The 25,259-nt window shown below is 43.4% G+C and overlaps 1 protein-coding gene across 4 annotated transcripts in view; it reads left to right on the top strand.

Annotated features, from left to right (window-relative positions):
• Positions 1-25,259, top strand: part of LOC137433047 (uncharacterized) — a 100,472-nt gene that overhangs the window by 45,392 nt on the left and 29,821 nt on the right. For all 4 annotated transcript variants that reach the window (XM_078783899.1, XM_078783901.1, XM_078783902.1 and 1 more), the window contains one exon: positions 352-418. In XM_078783899.1, the coding sequence (XP_078640025.1) occupies positions 352-418 (67 nt within the window). The remainder of the gene's footprint in view (positions 1-351; positions 419-25,259) is intronic.

Raw genomic sequence — 25,259 nt, 5'->3', positions numbered from 1 at the left:
CCATCCACAAAGTCCACAAACACACTGTTCTCATCCTGTTGGCATTTTGAAGAAATCAAACTTTGTTTTGTTTTTGTATTTTTGGTGGGGGTCGAAAATACTTGCCACACCCACTAAGTAATGGGGCCGGGGGATCATTAGGTCATCACATCTCGCTTCATGAAGAGATAAACTTGTAAAATGGGTCATGATGTCCGGATGTCTGTCTGTCCGTCTGTTCGTCCGTTAACCTTTTGCTATTTTTGATACTCCCCTTTATCACCCAGCTGATTGTTCTGAAACTCGACACATGAATACAAGACAAGAGACAAGACTCTTCATTTTCTTCTGTTCTTTTTTTTCTCGCTGCAGTTGTTGCAGGTCCAGACAAGATGTTGCTGTTTTTTCCTACAAGGTCGAGGCTCATTGGTGATGGCGGGTATGATCTAACAGTGGGGCTGTGGGATAACTCTTACACACAATAAGGAAATGAATGAGCAAGAAAGAGGATTGAGGGGAGGGAAGGAAACATAGTAACCTGCAGCTAAGAGGGTTTGGGTTAGGGTTAGGGTTAACATTAGGGTTAGAGTTGGAATTAGAGTTAGGGTTAGGGAGGGTTAGGGTTTGGAAGGGTTAGGGTGAGGAAGGGTTAAGTTAGTGTTAGGGTTAGAGTTAGGAAGGGTTAGGGCAGAGGTCACTATCACATACACATTTATAGTGCCCAGGAGGGTCTTGGTGGTACCATACGACTTCCACTTCTTAATGATTGTCTTGACTGTGCTCCAAGGGGCATTCAAGGCCTATTAAATATTTCATACCCATCCCCTTATCTGTGCCTTTCCACAACTTTACCCCGGAGATTTTTTGAAAGCTCCTTGGTGCTCAGGGTTGAGTCTTTGCTGTGAAATGCACTACCCAGCAGAGGAACCCTTCAGGAACAGCTGATTTTATTCAGAAATAATCAGAATCACTACAATTTAACACAGGTGGAGGCCAATTAACTTGGTGTGTGATTTTGAAGGTGATTGGTTACTCCTGAGCTAATTACCTCCACAACTGAAGGTGAATGGAGATTGTTTTCACACCTGTATGTTTCGTATTTTGCCAAAAAAAAATTTTGACAAGTATGTTGATCGCTCGTGTGTGTGTGTGTGTGTGTGTGTGTGTGTGTGTTTGTCTGTCCACTCACTTAGACTCGCCTACAGGTCACAAAACACCAAATGGTAGAGTCTGTGGTCGGACAAAATCCTATTTATTTTTGAGGTCAAAAGGTCAATGTAGGCCAAAGGTCAACCACTTTTTTAGATTTCTAAAATCCTCAATTTTCATCCGATTGATTTGAAATATAAATAGAATTTACATATCAGCTAACTGAATGCAACCACCAACTATTTTTTTAGATCAGCATAGACCAAAAGGTCAGCATAGGCCAAAGGTCAACAACCATCTCAAATTTCTAAAATCCTCAATTTTCATCCGATTGACTTGAAATTTGAATAGGATTTTCATATCAGCGAACTGAATTCTACCAACAACTATTTTTGAGATCAACATAGGCCAAAAGGTCAACATAGGCCGGAGGTCAACCACTTTTCTCAAACCCTCAATTTTCATCCGATTGACTTGAAATCTGAATATGATTTGTATATCAGCTTACTGAAACCAACCACCGACTATTTTTTGAGGTCAACATAGGCCAAAAGGTCAACATAGGCCACATTTCTAAAATTGACAATTTTCATCCGATTCACTTAATTTGAAGATGTGCATATCAGGTCACTTGTGTGTGTGTGTGTCACATAATTCAATCACCAATTATTTATGGTCAAAAGGATGCTCTACTGAGTGCCATTCTACTTTGTTCTCTTTTGCCAAGTGTCGCTCTGTAAGTGATTTTTCATTTGTTTGTCTGTCTGTCTGTCTGTCCGTGAACAAGGTATCTCAAAAGGTTGTGGATGGATTCGGACGAAATTTGCCAGAGAGTTAGAGTATGTGACCAGGACGAAATTATTAGATTTTGGTGAAGATCCGGATTAGGATCCGGCTCGTAGAATTTTTAAAGTGATTCTTCACCATTGGGGAGATTGGGCCAAAAACGATACATATCTTAAATATCTTAAAATCTTATCTTAGCACGATATCTTAAAAAGTTTTTTTTTTTTTTTTTTTTTTTTTTATATACAAGATCGAGGCTCGTGAAAGAGCGAACATTAATCACACAGAAAGACAAACAGACACACAAAACAAATAACATCGGGAGCGGTAGACAAGATGGGGAGAGAGGGGGAAGGACACAAACACAACATTTGAGAGCAGGGACCGAGAGACATGGAGACATCGAGAGAACTGTGGGAGGGAGAGGGCTTTGGGGAGGAGGCATGGGAAGGGGGGGGGGGGGGTGGGAGAGGTATAAAACATATGGACACTGCCAAGACTTCCAGGAAAGAAGTTGGAATTTCAAACAAGGTGGATCTGGGGTGAATTAGTGGGGGTAGAAAAGATCAAGGTTTTGGATGGGGGAAGATAAGAGATGGTGGTGAACAGCTGTTTTGAAGACCTGGAGGGAGGAGTGTGATTGAAGTGAGTGTGGGAGTTTGTTCCAGAGGCGGGAGAAAAGAGGAATGAAAGAGTGAAGGTGAGCAGAGAGCCGAGATTTCGGCAGTTTAACCATCAGAGGGTGGCTGGCAGATCTTGTGCAACCTGTAGGAATATTTGGGGGACAGAGCACAGAGAGAGCTGGGGGAGCAAGGCCGGAGAGGAGTCGGTAGAAGACAGAAAGACCACCTACCTGCCTGCGGTGAGTGAGTGAAAGGCCCTCAGAGATAGCTTCATCGCGGGAGATTCCAATGATTCTGAAAGCTTTGGATTCAACAGCGTGAAGCCGAGCCAGGTGTGAGGCAGGAGCACCAGCCCATAGGGGAGACCAGTATTCCATTGAGCTGCGGATGAAAGCCTTGTATGTGGTGAGGAGCTCAGGTGTGCCTAGGAAGGACTTCGCACGACGGAGGATGCCCAGTCGGCGACTGGCTTTGGAGGCCAGCTTGGAAATGTGGTTTTCCCAAGAAAGATCATGGCAGATAGTGAGACCCAAAAGCTTGAGCGACAGAACTTCTTGGAGAGGATTGTTGAGAAAGTAGATGGGAGGGTTGTCCAGTCGGTCCTTTCGGAGAGACATTGTAAGAGTGTGAGATTTGTCAGGATTGAAAGACATGTTCCACTTGTTTGACCAGTCTGTGATTTTGTCCAGGTCTGCAGAGAGTGAGGAGGCTGCAGACTGCCGATCTGAGGGATGAGGAATGGAGCGACAGAGAGTAGAGTCGTCAGCAAAGAGATAGAGAGGATTTTCAAGAGAGTCAGAGAGATCATTGATGAAGACCAGAAAAAGCACAGGGCCCAGAACACTACCTTGGGGAACTCCAGCCTGAACAGGAAGAGGAGATGAGAGAAACCCATTCAGGGCCACACGTTGACTACGACCAGAGAGGAAGTCCGCCAGCCATGCGTGGAGATTTCCATGGATACCAAAGGAGGAGAGTTTGGAGAGCAGAGCAGGGTGCCAGACCGTATCGAAGGCATGTGAAATGTCAAGGGAGACTGCTCTAATTTCCTGTTTGGTGTTGAGGACCTCCATCCATTGTTGAGAAAGCAGAAGCAGCATGTCCAGAGTAGAGTGACCAGGTCTGAAACCAAATTGATGATCAGAGATCAAGCCATTGGAGAAGAGGAAAGATTTCATATCCGAAGCAATGATGGATTCCATGACTTTGCTGATAATTGGGAGCAGGCTGATTGGTCTGTAGTTGCAAGGATCTGTTTTTGCACCTTTTTGTGTAAAGCGGCAATGTTTGCTGATTTCCAGGATGCTGGCAGATGACCTTGAGCAAAGGATAGGGTGAAAATAACAGAGAGAGGGTGAGATAGAGCGGCAGAGCAGGATTTTAGGACCCGTGGGCTGATGCCATCTGGTCCAGTTGCAGAATCAGAGTCGAGGTTTGACAAAAACTCCTCCACCTTGTCAGGAGAGAAGGTCACAGAGTCCAGGAGCAGTTTGGTTCGACTGGGAAAGGTGGGAACAGAGAGAGATGGGTTTAGGACTAAGGATTTTGAGGCAAACACAGAGTTGAGGCATTCGGCTTTGTCACGTGCGATGTCAACTGTGTGGCCATTTGAGGTAAGGGAGGGGATGGAGGGGGAACAAACACCAGAAACGGATTTGACCAGACGCCACCAGGATTTGGAGGAAGGAGACAGGTTTGAGAGTTCATTCTTGAGTGAGGAGAGATAGTGCTTCCTGGCACTCCTGAGGGTAGACACACACTTGTTCCGAGCTTGGTGGAAGGAACTGAGATTTCCTTCAGTTGGATTAGCCTTCCAAGAGGCAAAGGCAAGTTGTTTCAGGGCAACTGCCTCACCACAAGATTCAGTGTACCATGGACGGGAGGAAGGGTAAGACAACTGAAGGCGAGATGGGATAAATCTGTGCATGAGAGAGATCAGTTTGCTTTGGAAGAATTCCCAGGAAGAATTGATGTCAGAGGCAGTGGAGATGGGAGACCAATCCAGACGATTGATGGCTGCTTGAAGACCATCCCAGTCGGCCTGAGTGAAATGCCAGACTCGTCGACGCTGAGGAGGCTCTCTGAGAATGGCCAGAGAGATGTCCACTTTGACAAGCACATGATCAGAAGAACCGATTGGAGCAGAAGAAGAGCAGCAGACATTAGCAGGGAAGTTAGTCATAATCAAGTCTAGAAGAGAAGATACTCCATTGGCTGAGATCCGGGTCGGGAAATTGACAGATTGTGTCAATCCCAGTGAGTCACAGAAGTCCTTTGCTGAGGTGCCATGACTGGTGAGAGAGGAACCCACACCCAACCAGGTGGCATGATGACAATTGAAGTCACCACATATGAGGAAGAGAGAGTTGGGATGAGTGGATAGAAGTTGGTCCATGTTGTCAGACAGTGAAATGTAGATGGAGTCATCACTGTTTGGGGGACGGTACAGAACACATATGAACAAAAGGTGGGAGCGTAGAGGAAGCCGTAGCCAGAGGTACTCCTGGGGGTGAGGAGGAGAGAGGGCAGTGCAAGGAGAGTGAGGAAGAGAGTTTTTGATAAAAAATAGCCACCCCACCACCAGGCCGAGGCTCAGGTCTATCATACCGGCGGAGGGAGTAACCAGGAAGAGATATTAAGGAATCAGAGACATCTTGAAGGAGGAAAGTCTCTGTTAAGCAGATCAAGTCTGGATTGTCAGAAGCAACCTGTATGGAGAGATCAGTCAGGTTTGAGCGAAGGCCCCGGATGTTTGAGGTCCATACCGTTAATGAAAAGAGAGGGGGAGCATCGGGTACAGGACAGGGGAGTGGAGGAGTAGGGTAAGATGAAGGATGAGAGGGGGAGGTAGGGAGAGCAGTTGTTAGTGTGTCAGCGATTGCAGAAGAGTTCCAAGAAAGGGAAGGATGAGGAGGATGAAAGGTTTGAAGGTGAAGGGATGAGGCACAGAGAGGGGTTGTTTGAGGGGGGGCAGAGGAAAGAAGAAGGTTGGGGGGGGTGGAGGTATGAGATAGAAGGGAGACGAAGTGGGGAGGAGGCAGCTTTGAGGAGGAGGGGGGAGGAGGGAGAATTGGAGAGGAATGGTATGGGGGGAGATTTGAATGGGAGGGGTTGGGGGGGAGTTTTGAAGGGGAGGAGTGAGGGGGGAGTTTAGGAGGGGAAGGGCAAGGGGGGAGTTCAGGAGTGGAAGGGCAAGGGGGGAGTTCAGGAGTGGAGGGGTAGGGGGGGAGTTTAAGAGTGGCGGGGCAAGGGGGGAGTTTAGGAGTGTAGGTGCAAGGGGAGGGATTTGGATGGGAGGAGCAAGAGGGGAGTTTAGAAAGTGGATGATTAATGAAAGACGAACATTGAAAACAAATTGGGTTTGTTGTGATTTTCAAGTTAGCAATCCGGTTCAGAATGATGGAGGAGGGATGGAATGAATGTGAATTTAGACCATGTAGTGAGGGAGACGTATGAGATATTGAATTATCTTTTTTTTGAGGTGGAATGAGTTGGAGAGGAAATTGAGAAAAGCCTTTTAAATAGGAAGAAAAACAGCGTGTTGTAAAATACCACTGAGTAAAACACTGAAGGGGAAAGGTTATACATATTTAAATAATATTTAAACAGAACCGTGAACAATCTTATGTGAACAAAAATACCAACGGGGGGAGAGCCGAGAGGGACCACCACCAGTTGAGTACAGATTTGGACGAAACTTGGTTTTAGAGGTTGTGTGTGTGACAAGAACAAGAGATTAGATTTTGGTTCAGGTCCGAATCCGGATCCGGTCTGTCAGTGGGATACAAAACATAAATTGTTCAGCCTGGTGGAGGTATGCGATCCACTGAGTGCCGTTCTGGTTTACAATTGCTATTATAAGGGGGGTGGACACTTATCCAACCAAGATAATCTGGTTTTGTATTTTTAATTAATTTTCTGAAATTTGTAGAACTTGTTTTTCACTTGGAAGTTGTGGTTTATGATGTGTAAATAAAGGTGGAAAAAGTTTGATTTAATGCAATTTAATTCCAGGCTATAAGGCAACAAAAGGTGAAAATTTGAAAGGGGGTGTAGACTTTCTATGGGCACTGTACATGAAGATAATCGAGGTCATGTGTATTCAATGTGTCCATATTAACCTTCATTTTAGCATCTCATGCATCCATTTTATTCTCTGTTCTTGCATTCTTGTTGGTCAAATAACTTTTCAAAATGATCGTGTCCATAATCACTCCATGGGTCCATGTTTTCTTTAATTTTGACATTCCGCACCATTTGTTGAACCTACCAAGTATTATTTCTAATCTCAGTTATCCGGCTAATGGACATTTGAACAATATCTGTGGGTAAGCAGAACCTCTGCCCCATGATGTACACCTCCTCCAACCCTTCCTAATTCCACACTCTGGTAGTGCAACTACTTCTGCCTCCATTGTTTTTGACAAAACACAACCATCAATATTAACAAATCGATTCAAATTCTCAAAAGGCCAATGGTTTACAGCAGAGGTCGCTATCACACTCCTAACGACCAATTGGCACGTGCCCCCCAGCATCGGTTGCAATGGCTTGAGGGCAGACCTCTTCGAATTGCGAGTCCAAACGTCCAATCGGGTCGAGTGGTCACGTGTTCTAATCTTTCAAATTGTTTAATTTAGAGCCTAATTGCAGCATGGAAGCACATGAGTATAAAACGCACTTTGAGTATAAGGAAATCTTTTATTACCTCCGACACCAAAGGTGGGTGCAGGTTATGTTTTCACACCTGTCTGTCTGTTTGTCTGTCTGTCTGTGAACGGGATATCTCAAAATGTTGTGGACGGATTTAGACGAAACTTGGTGGACAGGTTGGGTGTGTGACAAAGACGAATTGATTTTATTTTGGTGAAAATCCAGATCCAGATACGAGAATTCTTTTATTTTTGTTATTTTATTCTTTTTTTATTTATTATAATATTATTTATTATTATTATTTATTATTTATTATTTATTTATTATTATTATTATTTTATTTATGATATATATTATATTATATTTATTATTATATTTATTATATTATATTATTATATTATATTTATTATTATATTTATTTATTTATTATAATATTATTTATTATTTATTTATTATTTATTATTTATTATTTATTATTTATTTATTATTATTATTATTTTATTTATTATATATATTATATTATATTTATTATTATATTTATTATATTATTATATTATAGTTATTATTATATTTATTTATTTATTATAATATTTTTTATTTTTTTTAATTATTATTATTATTTCATTTTTTGTTATTCTTTATTTTATTTTATTTTCGTTCTTTATTTTATTCTTTTATTTTATATTTTTGACATTTTGAATTCTTTGATTTTTGTTTTATACGAGAATTCTTTTACACCGAAGGTGGGTGCAGGTTGTTTTCACACCTGTCTGTCTGTTTGTCTGTCTGTCTGTGAACAGGATATCTCAAAATGTTGTGGACGAATTTGGACGAAACTTGGTGGACAGGTTGGGTGCGTGACAAGAACAAGCTGATTTTATTTTGGTTCAGGTCCGGATCCAGATCCAGCCAATCAGTGGGATACAAAACGTAAACTGTTCAGCCTGGTGGAGGTATGCTCCCTACCGAATGACGTACTAGTTCGAGGAGTTAGCGTCATCGATGTAGCATACACATTACAGAGCATCGTTGCTGCCGAAGCAGTTTCCTGTCAAGTGTCATTGCCTTACCAGTCGCAGTTAGGGCAGGGATTTGTAACTTGTTCATGGTGCCAGAGATAGCTCGCCTACTGTTAGTGCAGGACACCGTGAGATCGATAACGTCCGCCAATTAAATCCGGCAGACAGGACGCCCCGTTTAACGTCCACCAGAGGGATGGTACACACATTGATGAATCAATCTGCCTGTGAAACACCAGGATGGCAGTTCATAGCTGGGTCAAGATTGGAACCCAGGTGAGGCAGCTCGGAGAGGAGTGTGCATACCTGCAATCCCATTATAGGCATACAAGAACAGAAACGAATTTACACAGCAGAATAAATATCCAGTACAATCACTTCTTGTAATGTCGTTTGTCAGCAGGGAAAACTGAAGGTCATGGGGAAGGGATAAAGTACATTTGTAGCAGTGGAATCAAAAGGAAACAACAATGAGAGGGGAATGGGGCCAATTAAGAGGATTTTAATAGTGCGAGACACAAGAAGTGAGAGCACAGTCGGTACCTGTTTGAACCAGCCCAGCCCACCCATGAGATCGGTGCAAGCAACAGCCAATTGGAAGTATCCAAACGGCGTAGACATGCAAATGTGTGTTCAAATGTTCAGTTCACCCCCAGGTCCGCAGTCAGCGCAGGTGGTGCAATTAATTAATAACAGTTAAACTGAGAACTGCACTCAGTAGAGTGCATGTCTTCGTCAGGCTGAACAGTTTATGTTTTGTATCCCACTGATAGACCTGAACCAAAATGGATTCGGACCTGAACCAAAATGGATTCGGACCTGAACCAAAATCTAATTTGCTTGCTCTTGTCATTTAACCAACGTATCCACCAACTTTTGTCATAACTCGTCCAAAACCTTTTGAAATATCGTGCTATATATTGTTTTTGGCCCTATCGCTCAATGGTGAAGAATCATTTTTAGCCGCGTCGCAGACGCTGCTCATAGAGTGCCCTCTGCTGTTGTTGTTGTTGTTCTTCTTCTTCTTGTTCTTCTTGTTCTTGCAGAGAAGACAAAACCTCAAAGCTCCACCCATTCTGGGAACCATAGCTCCACCCATTCTGGGAGAGCCTTCATATAAACAAATATCCACCATTTTACTAGTACCGACTGCAAAGCCGCAATGAGCCGGCGAAGCCAAAGCCTCTTGCCACTATTTTACCCATCACTATGGCATCAGTAGGTTAGGTAGTTGGTAGTAGGTAGGTGTAGTAGGTACCGTACCTGGTAAGACTTGGTAAAAGAGAAGAGCAGACAGTCCTAAAAAAAACATGACCCATCACCAGGGACATCTACTGCAGCATATTCCCAAAAAGAAGACAATGGTGTCACATCCGATGGCTTTACTTGGTGCAACGTAAAAACCTCTCTCAAGTTATCACGGACTGTTGTCGAATCATGTTTCAGTGATGATAACACTGGTGGAGGTTGTACCATTTTTCCTTTCATTTCGGTTCTTGTTCTTTCTCCGTAACAGACAACAGTGCCCAAAGCAATGACGATTTAGCTTAGGAAATTTGAGTGTATGATGAGAACTATTTCGAGCAGCATATGCTTACGCGTGATTCGGTTGTTTTGCACCAACCTCGTTCCCGGCGTCGCAGACGTGTCGAGGGCGCTGGTAAGATGTCCTGTATCGAGGGCGCTGATTGGCTGATTCGGTTCTCCGACGGCCACGAGATTTCTAAAAAATAATTCTTCGTCAATGTTAGAATATTTGACGCCGTTTTCACCGTCCGAAACGCATAATAAGCTTGTAAAAAAATATTTTTTCAAATGCTCGAATCTCATTGGTTCTAGTGTTTGATGACGATTTTCGTTGAAGATAACGAGGTTGGTCTTAACGTATTTTAATTACTAATTAGAGGTTTCATTATATTGTGAATCAAAGAACGACGGGTGAAACAAACTCCTATTGAACTTTTTCGCAATTGTTTTATGCAAACTTCCGCATCCGGTCGATGGTGCCCACGCACCCCACCATTGAGCGCTTTCATTTTAGAAATATTTTTGCAAATGCTCGACTCTCATTGGGTCCGGTGTTTGGTGACGCGTTTTGTTGAAGATAACCAGGCCCGTGCGGGCCGATGTTGGTCTTAAATTATTTTATTAATACATCGGAGGTGCATAAGATTGTGAATCAAACGACGACGGGTGAAAGAAACTCCTAATGAACGTTTTAAATTTGTTATGCATACTTCCGCCTCCGCAAGATGGCTGCGCCCACTGCGCTTCGGATTCTCGAGCCAAGGCATAATCAGGTTTTCAACATAATACGTACCCGTTTATTGACAACACCGGCTTCGCCGGCTATAAATTTGTTATGCATACTTCCGCCTCCGCAAGATGGCTGCGCCCACTGCGCTTCGGATTCTCGAGCCAAGGCATAATCAGGTTTTCAACATAATACGTACTCGTTTATTGACAACACCGGCTTCGCCGGCTATTAACTCGCATAGCTTTGAGGCCTGTTTTGTAGGCCCGTGGTGTCTTCCTCTCTCACACAGTTTTATTTCAAATCAAATTCGATATATCATTTCATTTTTCACAGTCGCTAACATAGTTTTAGACTCGGTTGAAAAAACAACTGGAAGAAAATCCGATGAAAGTTGCCCTTTATAGAACGAAATGAATTCTCAAAGGCCTGTAACTTCAAGTCCATTGAGATTTTTTTTTTTAATCGCGGCATGGTCAGTCATACACCGCCCGAAATAAGAGACGGGGCGAGATATATATATTTTGTTTAAATCGTGGCATGGTCAGTCATACACCGCCCGAAATAACAGACGGGAAAATGCCGAGATATATTAAAAATTCGTCCATTTGATGACAATCGTCACGATGAAATATTTAATTTATACGTCGTCACAATAATGTGGAGAGAGGAGCATAGCTTCGTTCACGTGTCGCCACACACGGGAAATTGCCGAGATTTTTTTTTTTTAAATCGCAGCATGGTCAGTCATACACCGCCTGAAATAACAGATGAGAAAATGCCGAGATATATTAAAAATTCGTCGCCACACACGGGAAATTGCCGAGATATATTTTCACTTTGCACAAAAATAACATCAAGTAATCGAATCAATAGGAATGTCCTGTGCCTATAACATCGACGTTATAGGCAACGCTGCATCTAGGCATTGTGTAACATCGACGCGGCTTTTGTTTTAATTAAAACTTTTTGTACTTGTTAAAATTATCGGACCCAGATCCGGTTCATCACCAAAATCTGATAATTTTGTCCTTGTCACCCACCCTTGTCCATTTTGCTTGCGGACTTCCTCTCTGGTCGTAGTCAACATGTGGCCCTGAATGGATTTCTCTCATCTCCTCTTCCTGTTCAGGCTGAAGTTCCCCAAGGCAGTGTTCTGGGCCCTGTGCTTTTTCTGGTCTTCATCAATGATCTCTGACTCTCTGGAAAATCCTCTCTATCTCTTTGCTGATGACTCCACTCTCTGTCGCTCCATTCCTCATCCCGCAGATCGGCAGTCTGCAGCCTCCTCACTCTCTGCAGACCTGAACAAAATCACAGACTGGGCAAACAAGTGGAACATGTCTTTCAATCCTGACAAATCTCACACTCTTGCGATGTCTCTCCGAAAAGACCGACTGGACAACCCTCCCATCTACTTTCTGAATAATCCTCTCCAAGAAGTTCTGTCACTCAAGCTTGTGGGTCTCACTATCTGCCATGATCTTTCTTGGGAAAACCACATTTCCAAGCTGGCCTCCAAAGCCAGTCGCCGACTGGGCATCCTCCATCGTGCGAAGTCCTTTCTGGTCACTTCTGATCTCCTCACCACATACAAGGCTTTAATCCGCAGGTCAATGGAGTACTGCTCTCCCCTCTGGGCTGGTGCTCCTGCCTCACACCTAGCTCGGCCTCACGCTGTTGAAACCAAAGCTTTCAGAATCATTGGAATCTCCTGCGATGAAGTTAACTCCGAGGGCCTTTCACTCCCTCACCGCAGGCAGGTTGGTGGTCTTTCTGTCTTCTACCGACTCCTCTCTGGCCTTGCTCCCCCAGCTCTGTCTGTGCTCTGTCCCCCAAATATTCCTTCAAGACGCACAATAATTGCTAGCAACCCACTTATGGTTAAACTGCCAAAATCAAGACTGTCTGCTCACCTTCACTCTTTCATTCCTCTTTTCTCCCACCTCTGGAACAAACTCCCACACTCTCTTCAATCCCACTCCTCCCTCCAGATCTTTAAAACAGCTATTCACCACCATCTCTTATCTTCCCCCATCCAAAACCTTGATATTTTCTACCCCCGTTAAAACACCCCAAATCCGCTTCTTTCAATCCCCAACTTCTTTTCTGAAATTCCTAGTATTGTTCATTTGCTTTATACCATGTACCCCTCCCTCCTCCCCCAGCCCTCCCCCTTCCATAGATCTACCGACGTCCTTGTTCGCTACTGTTGTTGTGCTTGTGTGCTTCCCTCTCCCTCCCTCCCTTGTCTCCCGCTCCCTTCATCGTATGTTTTATGTGTCTGTACATGTTTTTTATGTTCAATGTGTTAGCTCTTACGAGTTACGAGCCTTCATTCTGTATACAAAAAAACAACAAAAAAAACCCAACGTCTCCACCAAATTACGTCCGAATCCGTCCACAATGTTTTGAAATATCCTGTTTACAAACAGACAGACCGACAGACAGGGGTGAACACATGAGCTTCGTCTGCCTTGGGTAGCGATGGTAATAAAATTCGACCTGCTCGCCATCAAACGCTTCCCCTGCATGGTCTCATCATGTCAATTTAAATTACGAGTATTTATGGATTTATCACAAATAAAGCAACACACAATGCCATTTAACTACCGGTATCTATATGCAAAATAATTAACACCGAATGTAACTCTGCTATAATTACATACATGCAATACTCTCATGCACTATAATCTCATACTCCAATAGATTATCTCATGCTATAATGCGATAAAATCTTATATTACAGCAAATGCATTAAGCAGATTCTATAAATGTAAAATGGATGTGTATACATTTAAGGAACAAAATAATATATCGACTCACAATATCTATCCTTCCAAGACTCGCAATATCTATCCTTCCAAGACTCGCAATATCTATCCTTCCAAGACTCGCAATATCTATCCATTATAGACTCACAATATCTATCCTTCCAAGACTCACAATAGCTATCCTTTATAGACTCACAATATCTATCCTTCCAAGACTCGCAATATCTATCCTTTATAGACCCACAATATCTATCCTTCCAAGACTCGCAATATCTATCCATTATAGACTCACAATATCTATCCATTATAGACTCGCAATATCTATCCATTATAGACTCACAATATCTATCCTTCCATGACTCGCAATATCTATCCATTATAGACTCACAATATCTATCCATTGTAGACCCACAATATCTATCCTTCCAAGACTCGCAATATCTATCCTTTATAGACCCACAATATCTATCCTTCCAAGACTCGCAATATCTATCCATTATAGACTCACAATATCTATCCTTCCAAGACTCGCAATATCTATCCTTCCAAGACTCACAATAGCTATCCTTTATAGACTCACAATATCTATCCTTCCAAGACTCACAATATCTATCCATTATAGACTCGCAATATCTATCCATTATAGACTCGCAATATCTATCCTTCCAAGACTCGCAATATCTATCCATTATAGACTCGCAATATCTATCCTTCCAAGACTCGCAATATCTATCCATTATAGACTCGCAATATATATCCATTATAGACTCACAATATCTATCCATTATAGACTCACATTATCTATCCTTCCAAGACTCGCAATATCTATCCATTATAGACACGCAATATCTATCCTTCCAAGACTCGCAATATCTATCCATTATAGACTCACAATTTCTATCCTTCCAAGACTCACAATAGCTATCCATTATAGACCCACAATATCTATCCTTCCAAGATTTGCAATATCTATCCTTTATAGACCCACAATATCTATCCTTCCAAGACTCGCAATATCTATCCATTATGGACTCGCAATATCTATTCCATTATACACTCGCAATATCTATCCATCATAGACTCGCAATATCTATCCTTCTTAGACTCGCAATATCTATCATTTATAGACTCACAATATCTATCATTTATAGACTCACAATATCTACCCTTCCTAGACTCACAATATCTATCATTGATAGACTCACAATATCTATCCTTCCAAGACTCACAATATCTATCCTTCCAAGACTCGCAATATCTATCCTCCCTAAACTCGCAATATCTATCCATTATAGACTCGCAATATCTATTCCATTATACACTCGCAATATCTATCCATTATAGACTCGCAATATCTATCTATTATAGACTCGCAATATCGATTCCATTATACACTCACAACATCTATTCCATGATACACTCGCAATATCTATTCCATTATACACTCACAATATCTATCCATCATAGACTCACAATATCTATCCATCATAGACTCGCAATATCTATCCTTCCTAGACTCACAATATCTATCATTTATCGACTCACAATATCTATCCTTCCTCGACTCGCAATATCTATCATTGATAGACTCACAATATCTATCCTTCCTAGACCCGCAATATCTATCATTTATAGACTCACAATATCTATCCTTCCAAGACTCACAATATCTATCATTCATAGACTCCCAATATCTATCCATCATAGACTTGCAATATCTATCCTTTCTAGACTCGCAATATCTATCCTTCCGAGACCCTGTGTTACAAACCTACCACCAGATCATCATTCATGGATCGTGCAGTGTTACAAGCCTACCACTAGAGCATCATCCATAGACCACATTGTGCTACAAGCCTACCACCAGGGCATCATTCATAGACCACCCTGTGTTACAAACCTTCCACCAGGTCATCATTCATGGATCGTGCAGTGTTACAAACCTACCACCAGGGCATCATTCATAGACCACCCTGTGTTACAAACCTACTACCAGGTCATCATTCATAGACCACACTGTGTTACAAACCTACCACCAGGTCATCATTCATAGACCACCCTGTGTTACAAGCCTACCACCCGGTCATCATTCATAGACCACCCTGTGTTACAAACCTACCACCAGAATATCATTCATGACCATCTTGTGTTACAACCTACGACCAGGTCACCATTTTATGGACCATCCTGTTTCTTGCACTTGGAGTATGAGACATGTAAACAACATGTAACCAGCATTAATTATTTTGAAGCAATATAAGTGCGTATTGTCATATTTCTTTCCTTTGATAGATCTTTCTTAAATTGGTTTTATTTAATTTGCATGGCTTTTCGAAATTTGTACTGTGAGTCACATGTCCTGTACGGAGCAATGACAGAATGGAAGACAAATGAAGTATGTACGCCTTGTCTTTTTTCAGTTCTCTTTCTGGTTGCTGGTTTTTACATTATAAAATGAAATTTTACAATCTGATATAAAACTAGAAATGAATGTCGGACATACACAAGTAACAATAATCTTTAATTTATGGCTTTATGCCAAAGTCCAGGTTGTGTCTTGTCGAGTCTCTCTGTCGTATGACAAAGCAGAATGTTTCAACATTTAGTATAATGGATGAAATGAACAGAATGTTGATCAAGATGTGCTAACAGGTGTGTGAAGCAAGAAGCTCATGTTTCGGCTATTCACCCTTCATTAATAGTAAGGGCATTTTATGAGATATTTCACAAATCTGTTAACTAAATTGTTACCAAAAAATTTCTTCACCAATATGTTTGTAAAGGTGTGTAATAACATGTGTTAAAATGTTGAAATTCAACTCCCGTGGGAAACCCAGAAAAAAAGCTGTTGAATTCGGGTACCGAAAAATTATTTTCGAGAATTTTTATTTTTTTAAATCGGCCCTTAAGTAACTTATGAGGGGTCAAATAAGGGTTTTTCATGATTCTGAGTTGATTGTTAACATTTATATTTCACCACAGACACTCCTTTGTGGAAAAATAATTTCTAAATATATCTCATTTTCTACTTTGCAGGACATGGAGTCTAGCAATATGGATGAAGACGTTACTCCACCTGTGCTCAATTGCTTCATCTGTGCACGCTCGGATACACCAGCTGAAAGGCTCATACAGGCAACTCCAAAGGGATACTCACAACTTTATTGAAACAAGCAGAAACTGTCGAAAATGTTACTGTTGTGGAACGTATGAAGGAGGCTCAAAAGGAAGGAAAACTGAGGTACCACCAGAAGTGTAAAAATGATCTGTACAACAACTTTGTTGCAACCACCAAGAAGTCAGCTCAAGCATCAAAGGCAGAGAAAGAGTCATCAAAGTTGAAGAGAAGACGCACTACTTGTGAGTTCAGTTCATCAACTGGCTGCAGTTCTAGAAGATCACAGTCAGTTGACCTCCTGTATAAGGATGTATGCATTCTTTGCAACCAACCAGCCCAGCTCTACAAAAATAATCCAGCACAAGCTAGAAAGAAATACAGAGTGCCAGATAATTTGACTGCAGATACACTGAAGGCAAGCTTGCTGAAGACAGCACGGAGTCGCGGGGATGACTGGGGCACTGAAGTCACTGGACGCCTGGAAGGGATCAACGACTTGGTAGCAGAAGAAACACTGTACCATTTGCGATGCAAACTTATGTTTGCGAGAGGTGACAGTTTGTCCAAGACTGATGAGGAAGGAAAAAGGAAGAGAGGACAGAGGAGTATTGATGAGGAGCGAGAGGCAGTTTTTATTGAATTCTGCGAATGGTTAGACTCAGAATTAGAGCATGGGGTAATGAACATGGACCAAGTCCATGAAAAGCTGCAGGAGTTTGATCAGTCACCAGAGAAGAGCCTTTCTTATTCAAAGCATTGGCTAAAGATAAAACTTCTAGAGAAATACGAAGACACCTTGTATTTCACAACACAGGAAAGAAGGGCAGATGTACTCTGTCTCAAAGATGGCACCGACAATATTCTGCGAGGGCATCATGCTAATCTTGACCATGGAGATGAGAAGACTCAGATCATAAAGACGACACTCAAGTTCATATCCAATGATATTGCCTTGATTGATTTAGGTCCAAAGTCATACCCCACCACACACAGTATGACTGACATCGATAGTCAGCTGACACTTGTTCCTGCAAGCCTTCAGATGTTCTTGAGACCGATTGTCAAGACAGACGAAAGAGTTGCCGTTTGGGGGCAGAATTTTATTAACGCCTGTCGACCTCGGTCTGGAGTATTGCCACACCAAATGGGGCTTGCCATACAACTTGATCATAGATTTGGGTCAAAATGGATGCTCAACAAGTTCCACCAGCTGGGATACACTGAGTCTTACACGGAGACACAAAACTACAAATACTGCTTCCTTAATAGTAGGAGTGGAGATGATGTTCCAGATACTCCTGGCACTCTTGACACCATTGTGGAGGAAACCGATGAACAGATCAATGATGAGGTTGCGGTTGATGCTGCGCTTGAGGATCAATCGGTGATGACAGCCAAAGTGCCAGCCAGTGAAAGTGAATTGTCAAGTAATGATCAGGTGGTCTTTATGGAGGTTGGGGAAACAAACAATGCAGTCACTCAGTTTGTTGGAGACAATATAGATTTAAACATTGTCTCTATTCACGGAAACACTCCCTTTCACTCAATGGGTTGGATCGAAGTCACCTCTCCGGCACCACCTTTGCCAGATCCACAGACAACAGCAGCTTTCCCCCGGGTGAAGTTGAAGGCACTCGACAAAGCTAAGATCCTGAGAGGAACTGAAGTAAAGATTATTCCATTTACGAACAGGAAACAGATAGGAACGAACGCGATCATGTTTCTCCCCCTCGCTGAGCTTTCCTCCTCCCTGGCTCATGATCAGCCACTCCTCACTCCAGGTGACACACTCTGGGCAGCGGGGTGGGTGATCAAAGCCAACGATCCTGAGTTCCCACACTCCAACTGGAATGGCTGGATGAAGAGAATCCATGCTAATGATGCAAAGCAGAGCACACAGATCGAGTTCCTCCCAGTTATTGAAGGAGACCCTAATGACCTCAACACCATCTTCACCACTCTGAAAGAGTGCATACGGCGCGCTGGGGTCGCTATAGTGACCTTTGATCTTCCGATTTGGCTGAAGGCTGTGAATATAATAAAGCAGGCAAATCTACCCGTCATTCCAAGGTTGGGTGGTTTTCACCTGCTGAAGTCTTATCTTGGATCAATGGGTAACATCATGGAAGATTCTGGACTACTAGATGTGATCCAGTTGATCTATCCTGGAAGTACGACAGCCAACCACATCATGGATGGAGGATGTTTTGACAAGGCAATCCGTGTTCACCTCCTCATCGATGCAGCCATCTATCAACACATCATGAAACTTGCCTTCACTGAGGAGGAGCGTGGTGACATGAAGACCTTCATGGAGAAGGTGGCTGATGGGAAGATGGGAGCCAGACACTCAGACCCAGTAGTGCCAGTGTTTGAGCAAAGGTTTGAAGAAACCTTCAAACGACTCGCAAAAGGAGGAAGAACACCTGCACTCTGGGTGGAGTACCACCACATGGTAGATGTGATCAAGGTCTTTATCAGAACCGAGCGACTTGCAGACCACAATGGGCATCTGTCCTGCATTGTTACCAAGATGCTTCACATCTTTGCCGCTGCAGGCCATCATCAGTATGCCAAGGGCGCACGGCTGATGCTAATGATGCACAGGTGGAGTAACGTCTTCATCCATATTGCTAGACTCCATGTCCTGCAAAGTAGAAAATGAGATATATTTAGAAATTATTTTTCCACAAAGGAGTGTCTGTGGTGAAATATAAATGTTAACAATCAACTCAGAATCATGAAAAACCCTTATTTGACCCCTCATAAGTTACTTAAGGGCCGATTAAAAAAAAAAAAAAATTCTCGAAAATAATTTTTCGGTACCCGAATTCAACAGCTTTTTTTCTGGGTTTCCCACGGGAGTTGAACTTCAACATTTTAACACATGTTATTACACACCTTTACAAACATATTGGTGAAGAAATTTTTTGGTAACAATTTAGTTAACAGATTTGTGAAATATCTCATAAAATGCCCTTACTATAGAGTAAAAGTGCCTGCCTGATGAAGACTCAAGTCCCCACATCGTCACTCAAGTTTGCTCTTTATTTTACACTCACCTTTGTTACTCAACAGCTCTGTGTGATTATTTTTAGAGCATTATGTAAATTCCATATCAATTTAATTATTAGCCCCCCCCCCCCCCCCCCCCCCTGCGCAGCAGGAGACGGGATTTTGCGTGTGTGTCTGTGTGTGCGCGTGTGTGTGTCTGTCTGTGTCTATCTGTCTGTGTGTGCGTGTGTCTGTCTGTCTCTGTCTGTCTGTCTGTCTGTCTGTGTGTGCATGTGTGTGTCTGTCTGGGTCGTAACCTTTTTACCATTTGAGATATTGACATCAAATTTTAACCAAACCTTTATTATGATAATACGGAGAGAAAACAAATTCATAATGTAATCAAAAGGTCAAATGTCAGCGTCACATAAAATCATAAATTTTCATCCAGTTGACCTGAAATTTAAATTTACCATTTGTTTTTTTTTGGGGGGGGGGGGGAGGGGGGGGTTTGTATACAGCATTGAGGCTCGTGTAAGAGCTAACATTAATCACAAAAAAAACGGACACATAAAACATACAATAAAGGGAGCGAGTGGGATTGAAGAGAGTGAGGGAGTTTGTTCCAGAGGTGGGAGAAAAGAGGAATGAAGGAGTGAAGGTGAGCAGAGAGTCTTGATTTTGGCAGTTTAACCATATAGTCAGGTTCACTATGTCAATAAATTATATTTCGTTCAAAATCATGGTAGATTAGCAAACCTATACATTTTTGGAAAGGTTATAACATAAGGAAACTAAAAATCAATGTTTACATTTGGAGAGATACCTGTATGGCGGCCATTTTGGATTTTCAAAATGGCCACTGTAAAATACATATTTTGTTCTATTTCTGCCTCTAATTACCCTAAAAACTTTTTAAAATATACTAAACCTATATTTTCAGGGACAAGGAATCCAATGAAAGTATCAAATTAGTGCTATGGGGAATGGTAAGACACGAATCAAAGGTTTTGAATTGCAAAATACTGTCTTTATATTCGCGATAAGTTGCATAATCAAATACATGTTATCATTTTGTACAGGCAGTTAATAACATCAAAATGTGTCACAATAATTCATATCACCAAACATACACAGGCAGTCAGCAAAATCATATATACACATGGTCGGTATAACTTCACATCTACACAGGCAGTCAATGACAAAATATACACAGGCAGTCAATGGCATCAAACATACACGATTACAGAATATGCCATTTAGAGTTCGTCATCACTGTCCTGTGTGTCGTATCCGACAATATAGTCCGCATCGTTTTCACAGTCCGTTCCACACAAGCAAAAGTCGGTCAAATTGATTGGCAAATCGAATTGGTCGAATGGTCGATCGAATCGAATCGATCGAATTGGTCGAATGGTCGAATGGTCGATCGAAGCGATTGGTCGAATGGTCGAATTGGTCGAATGGAATTGGTCGATTGGTCGAATTGGTCGGAATTGGCAAATGTAAACATTGATTTTCAGATTTTCCATGTAATAACGTTTCCAAAAATGTATAGGTTTGCTAATCTACCATGATTTTGAACGAAAAAACATAGTGAACCTGACTAATAAGAGGGTTGCTGGCAGATCTTGTGCGACCTGTAGGAATATTTGGGGGACAGAGCACAGAAAGAGCTGGGGGAGCAAGGCTGGAGAGGAGTCGTTAATTAAGTCATTAAGTCATTTTCAAATCAAATGGACTCCTCCGACGACCCAGGTACATTCACCGTGGCTCCGGTCGTAAGTTTGTTTATTTGCAATCAGGTCACTCCATCCCCGTCCTCTGGTCGGCTCAGCGCACTCTCACTCTTCGTCCCAGCGCACCTGGTCACAGCAACGCACACGATCGCACCTCCTGCCTACGAACCCTGGCTAAATCACCTGAATTCATCCCTGCTGTTCAAAACAACATCAAGCTCACCCTGTTCAACACCCGGTCCCTCAACAACAAATGCCTCATCCTGAACGAATACATCCTGGATAACAAACTGGACTTTCTCTGTCTCACTGAAACCTGGCAACAACCTCTGGACTACTACACACTTAACCTCACCACACCCAATGGATATTCCTACGTCAATAAACCACGCTTGGAGGGCCGAGGTGGTGGAATTGCCGTTATCCATCGTCAAGACATCAAGACCAACCTCATCTCCATCTCATCTGCTCCATCATTTGAACACCTGGCTTTTAAACTCTCTGGTCGCACGCAGTCAGTCATGGCTGTCGTCTACCACCCTCCCAAACCACACCCATCATTCCTGTCTGACTTCTCCTACTTTCTGACCCAGCTATGTTCCCTCTCCCCCTCAATCCTCCTCCTTGGTGATTTCAATATCCACATGGACTCCACTGACTCCACAATAACCACTGACTTCACTGATTTACTCACCTGCTTTAACCTCACTCAACATGTCGACTTTCCTACCCATATCCGTGGTCACATTTTGGACCTTGTCTGCTCCACTGGATTAAATTTGCACCATCTCTCTGGCTCCGACCTCACCCTCTCTGACCACTTAGCCATCACTCTGACCATCAACATCCCCGCCCCAACACCAAGGCATTATCGCACTATCAACTTCCGTAAGCTAAACGCTCTTTCACCTACCTCATTCTCATCCACCCTCTCTGAAAAAATGTCCACTTCTCCCTTCATTGACCTCCACACCCCTTCCGACCTCACTGACTACTACAACCACACTCTCTCCTCCTGCCTTGACCAGCTTGCGCCTATGAAAACCAAAACAGTTTCTTTCACCCATTCTGCTCCCTGGTTTACCCCTGAACTCCGCCTGATGAAAGGTCGTGCTCGCCAACTTGAAAGACTCCGCAATAAAACGGGTCTCACAGTTCACTCCCAAGCCTACAAGGACCACCTACAACACTACAAAGATGCCCTCTCCCGCGCCCGCTCCGCCTACTACTCTCAAATTATCCACTCTGGCTCCGGAAACCCAAAAGCACTCTTCTCGACAATAAACAAACTCCTCCGCCCCCTGAACACCACCACCCAGTCATTCACAGTAGACAACTGCATCTCCTTCCTCTCTTTCTTCCAACGCAAAATTGACAACATCTACAAGAGCTTGACCACCGCCGCACCCGCTCCCCCTCCAACCACCTGCCCCCCCTTGTCCTGCCATCCCCTGTCTCGGTTCTCCCCAATCTCCCCTACTGACCTCTCTGAACTCCTCATAGGAATGAAAACTGCCACCTGCACTCTTGACCCCATCCCCTCCAGCTTTGTCAAAGCCTCCCTCCCTGCTCTCTCTCCACTTATCATTGCAACAATAAACTCCTCCCTGTCTACAGGCATCATCCCACCTTCCCTCAAAATTGCTGCCTGTACCCCATTCTAAAAAAACCTGTTCTAAACCCTGACACCCTAAACAACTTCAGACCCATCTCCAACCTACCCTTTCTGTCAAAAGTTTTGGAACGCGCTGTAGCCACTCAACTCAAACATCATCTCTCTGCCAATAACCTGTATGAAACATTCCAATCCGGATTCCGCTCCAACCACAGTACTGAAACTGCTCTCCTCAAAATCACCAACGACCTTCTCCTCTCCTCTGACGCTGGCAACCTCAACATTCTCGTCCTCCTCGACCTCAGCGCTGCCTTTGACACCATCGATCACACTATCCTCCTCACCCGACTTGAATCCACCTTTAACGTTACCGGCACTGCCCTCTCTTGGATTAAATCATACCTCTCTGACAGATGCCAGTTCATCTCCATCAATAACTGCAAATCCCCCACTGCTCCCCTCCCCCAAGGTGTCCCCCAAGGTTCAGTTCTTGGCCCCCTCCTCTTCATCCTTTACCTGTCCCCCCTCGGTCACTTAATCCGCCGTCATGGTCTCCAATTCCACTGCTTCGCCGATGACATCCAGCTTTTCATCTCCACCAAGTCCGTCTCCACCGACACCCACTCTATCCTGACAAACTGCATCACTGAAATAAAATCCTGGCTTCAAATCAACTTCCTCAAGCTTAACTGTGATAAATCTGAAATAATCATCATTGGCCCAAAAACGCTCACAAAATCCACCCATAACTTTGCCCTCAACATCGACGGTATCCCAGTATCCACCTCCCCTCACATCCGGAATCTTGGCGTCATCTTTGACCAAACCCTTTCCTTCGACAAATACACTAAACAGATCACAAAGTCATCCTTCTTTCACCTGAAAAACATTGCCCGTCTCCGCTCATCCCTCTCCTCCACGGCTGCAGAAACCCTCATCCACGCCTTCATCACCTCCCGTCTGGACTACTGCAATAGCCTCCTCTATGGTTCACCCTCAAAAATCACCAATAAACTCCAATACATTCAGAACTCCGCTGCCCGTCTACTCACCCATTCCCGGACCCGTGACCACATCACCCCCGTCCTTTACAAGCTTCACTGGCTCCCCATCCCCCAGAGAATCCAGTACAAAATCCTCCTCTTGACATACAAAGCCCTCCATAACCTGGCCCCATATTACCTGGCTGACCTCCTCTCCAGACACACTCCCACCCGCAACCTCCGCTCTGCTGGTACCAACCTCCTGACCCCCTCCATCCGGACCAAATTCAGATCCTGGGGGGACAGGGCCTTCTCCATCGCTGCTCCCACCCTCTGGAACTCACTACCTCACACCATCAGAGACTCCTCCTCACTCACCACATTCAATACATCACTAAAGACCCACCTGTTCAACACTGCATTCAACATTCAACCCACAGCATTTAACCCCTGACTATCTCTTCTCCTTCTCCCTCCTTTTGCTTTAAATATTTCCCTATTGATTCTTGTCTTTTTGCAATTGTTGTTTTCATGTATTGTTATGCATTGTTTTCCACTCTGTCAAAGCGCCTTTGGGCTTCTGGAAAAACGCTATACAAAATAAATGAATTATTATTATTATTATTATTATTAAGACAGAAAGACCACCAACCTGCCTGCGGTGAGTGAGTGAAAGGCCCTCGGAATTAGCTTCATCGTAAGGAGATTCCAATGATTCTGGAAAGGCCCTTAGAGTTAGCTTCATCGTGGGAGATTCCAATGATTCTGGAAAGGCCCTCGGAGTTAGCTTCATCGCGGGAGATTCCAATGATTCTGGAAAAGCCCTCGGAGTTAGCTTCATCGTGGGAGATTCCAATGATTCTGGAAAGGCCCTCGGAGTTAGCTTCATCGCGGGAGATTCCAATGATTCTGGAAAGGCCCTTGGAGTTAGCTTCATCGCGGGAGATTCCAATGATTCTGGAAAGGCCCTCGGAGTTAGCTTCATCCCGGGAGATTCCAATGATTCTGGAAAGGCCCTCGGAGTTAGCTTCATCGTGGGAGATTCCAATGATTCTGGAAAGGCCCTCGGAGTTAGCTTCATCACGGGAGATTCCAATGATTCTGGAAAGGCCCTCGGAGTTAGCTTCATCATGGGAGATTCCAATGATTCTGGAAAGGCCCTCGGAGTTAGCTTCATCGTGGGAGATTCCAATGATTCTGGAAAGGCCCTCGGAGTTAGCTTCATCATGGGAGATTCCAATGATTCTGGAAAGGCCCTCGGAGTTAGCTTCATCGCGTGAGATTCCAATGATTCTGGAAAGGCCCTCGGAGTTAGCTTCATCACGGGAGATTCCAATGATTCTGGAAAGGCCCTCGGAGTTAGCTTCATTGCGGGAGATTCCAATGATTCTGGAAAGGCCCTCGGAGTTAGCTTCATCGTGGGAGATTCCAATGATTCTGGAAAGGCCCTCGGAGTTAGCTTCATCATGGGAGATTCCAATGATTCTGGAAAGGCCCTCGGAGTTAGCTTCATCGCGGGAGATTCCAATGATTCTGGAAAGGCCCTCGGAGTTAGCTTCATCGCGCGAGATTC

The sequence above is a fragment of the Myxine glutinosa genome, chromosome 8, assembly GCF_964187855.1.
Source record: "Myxine glutinosa chromosome 8, kmMyxGlut1.1, whole genome shotgun sequence".
Classification (NCBI taxonomy): Eukaryota; Metazoa; Chordata; class Myxini; order Myxiniformes; family Myxinidae; genus Myxine; species Myxine glutinosa.
The sequence above is the reverse complement of the archived record's forward strand: the minus strand, read 5'-3'. Positions and strand labels throughout refer to the sequence as shown.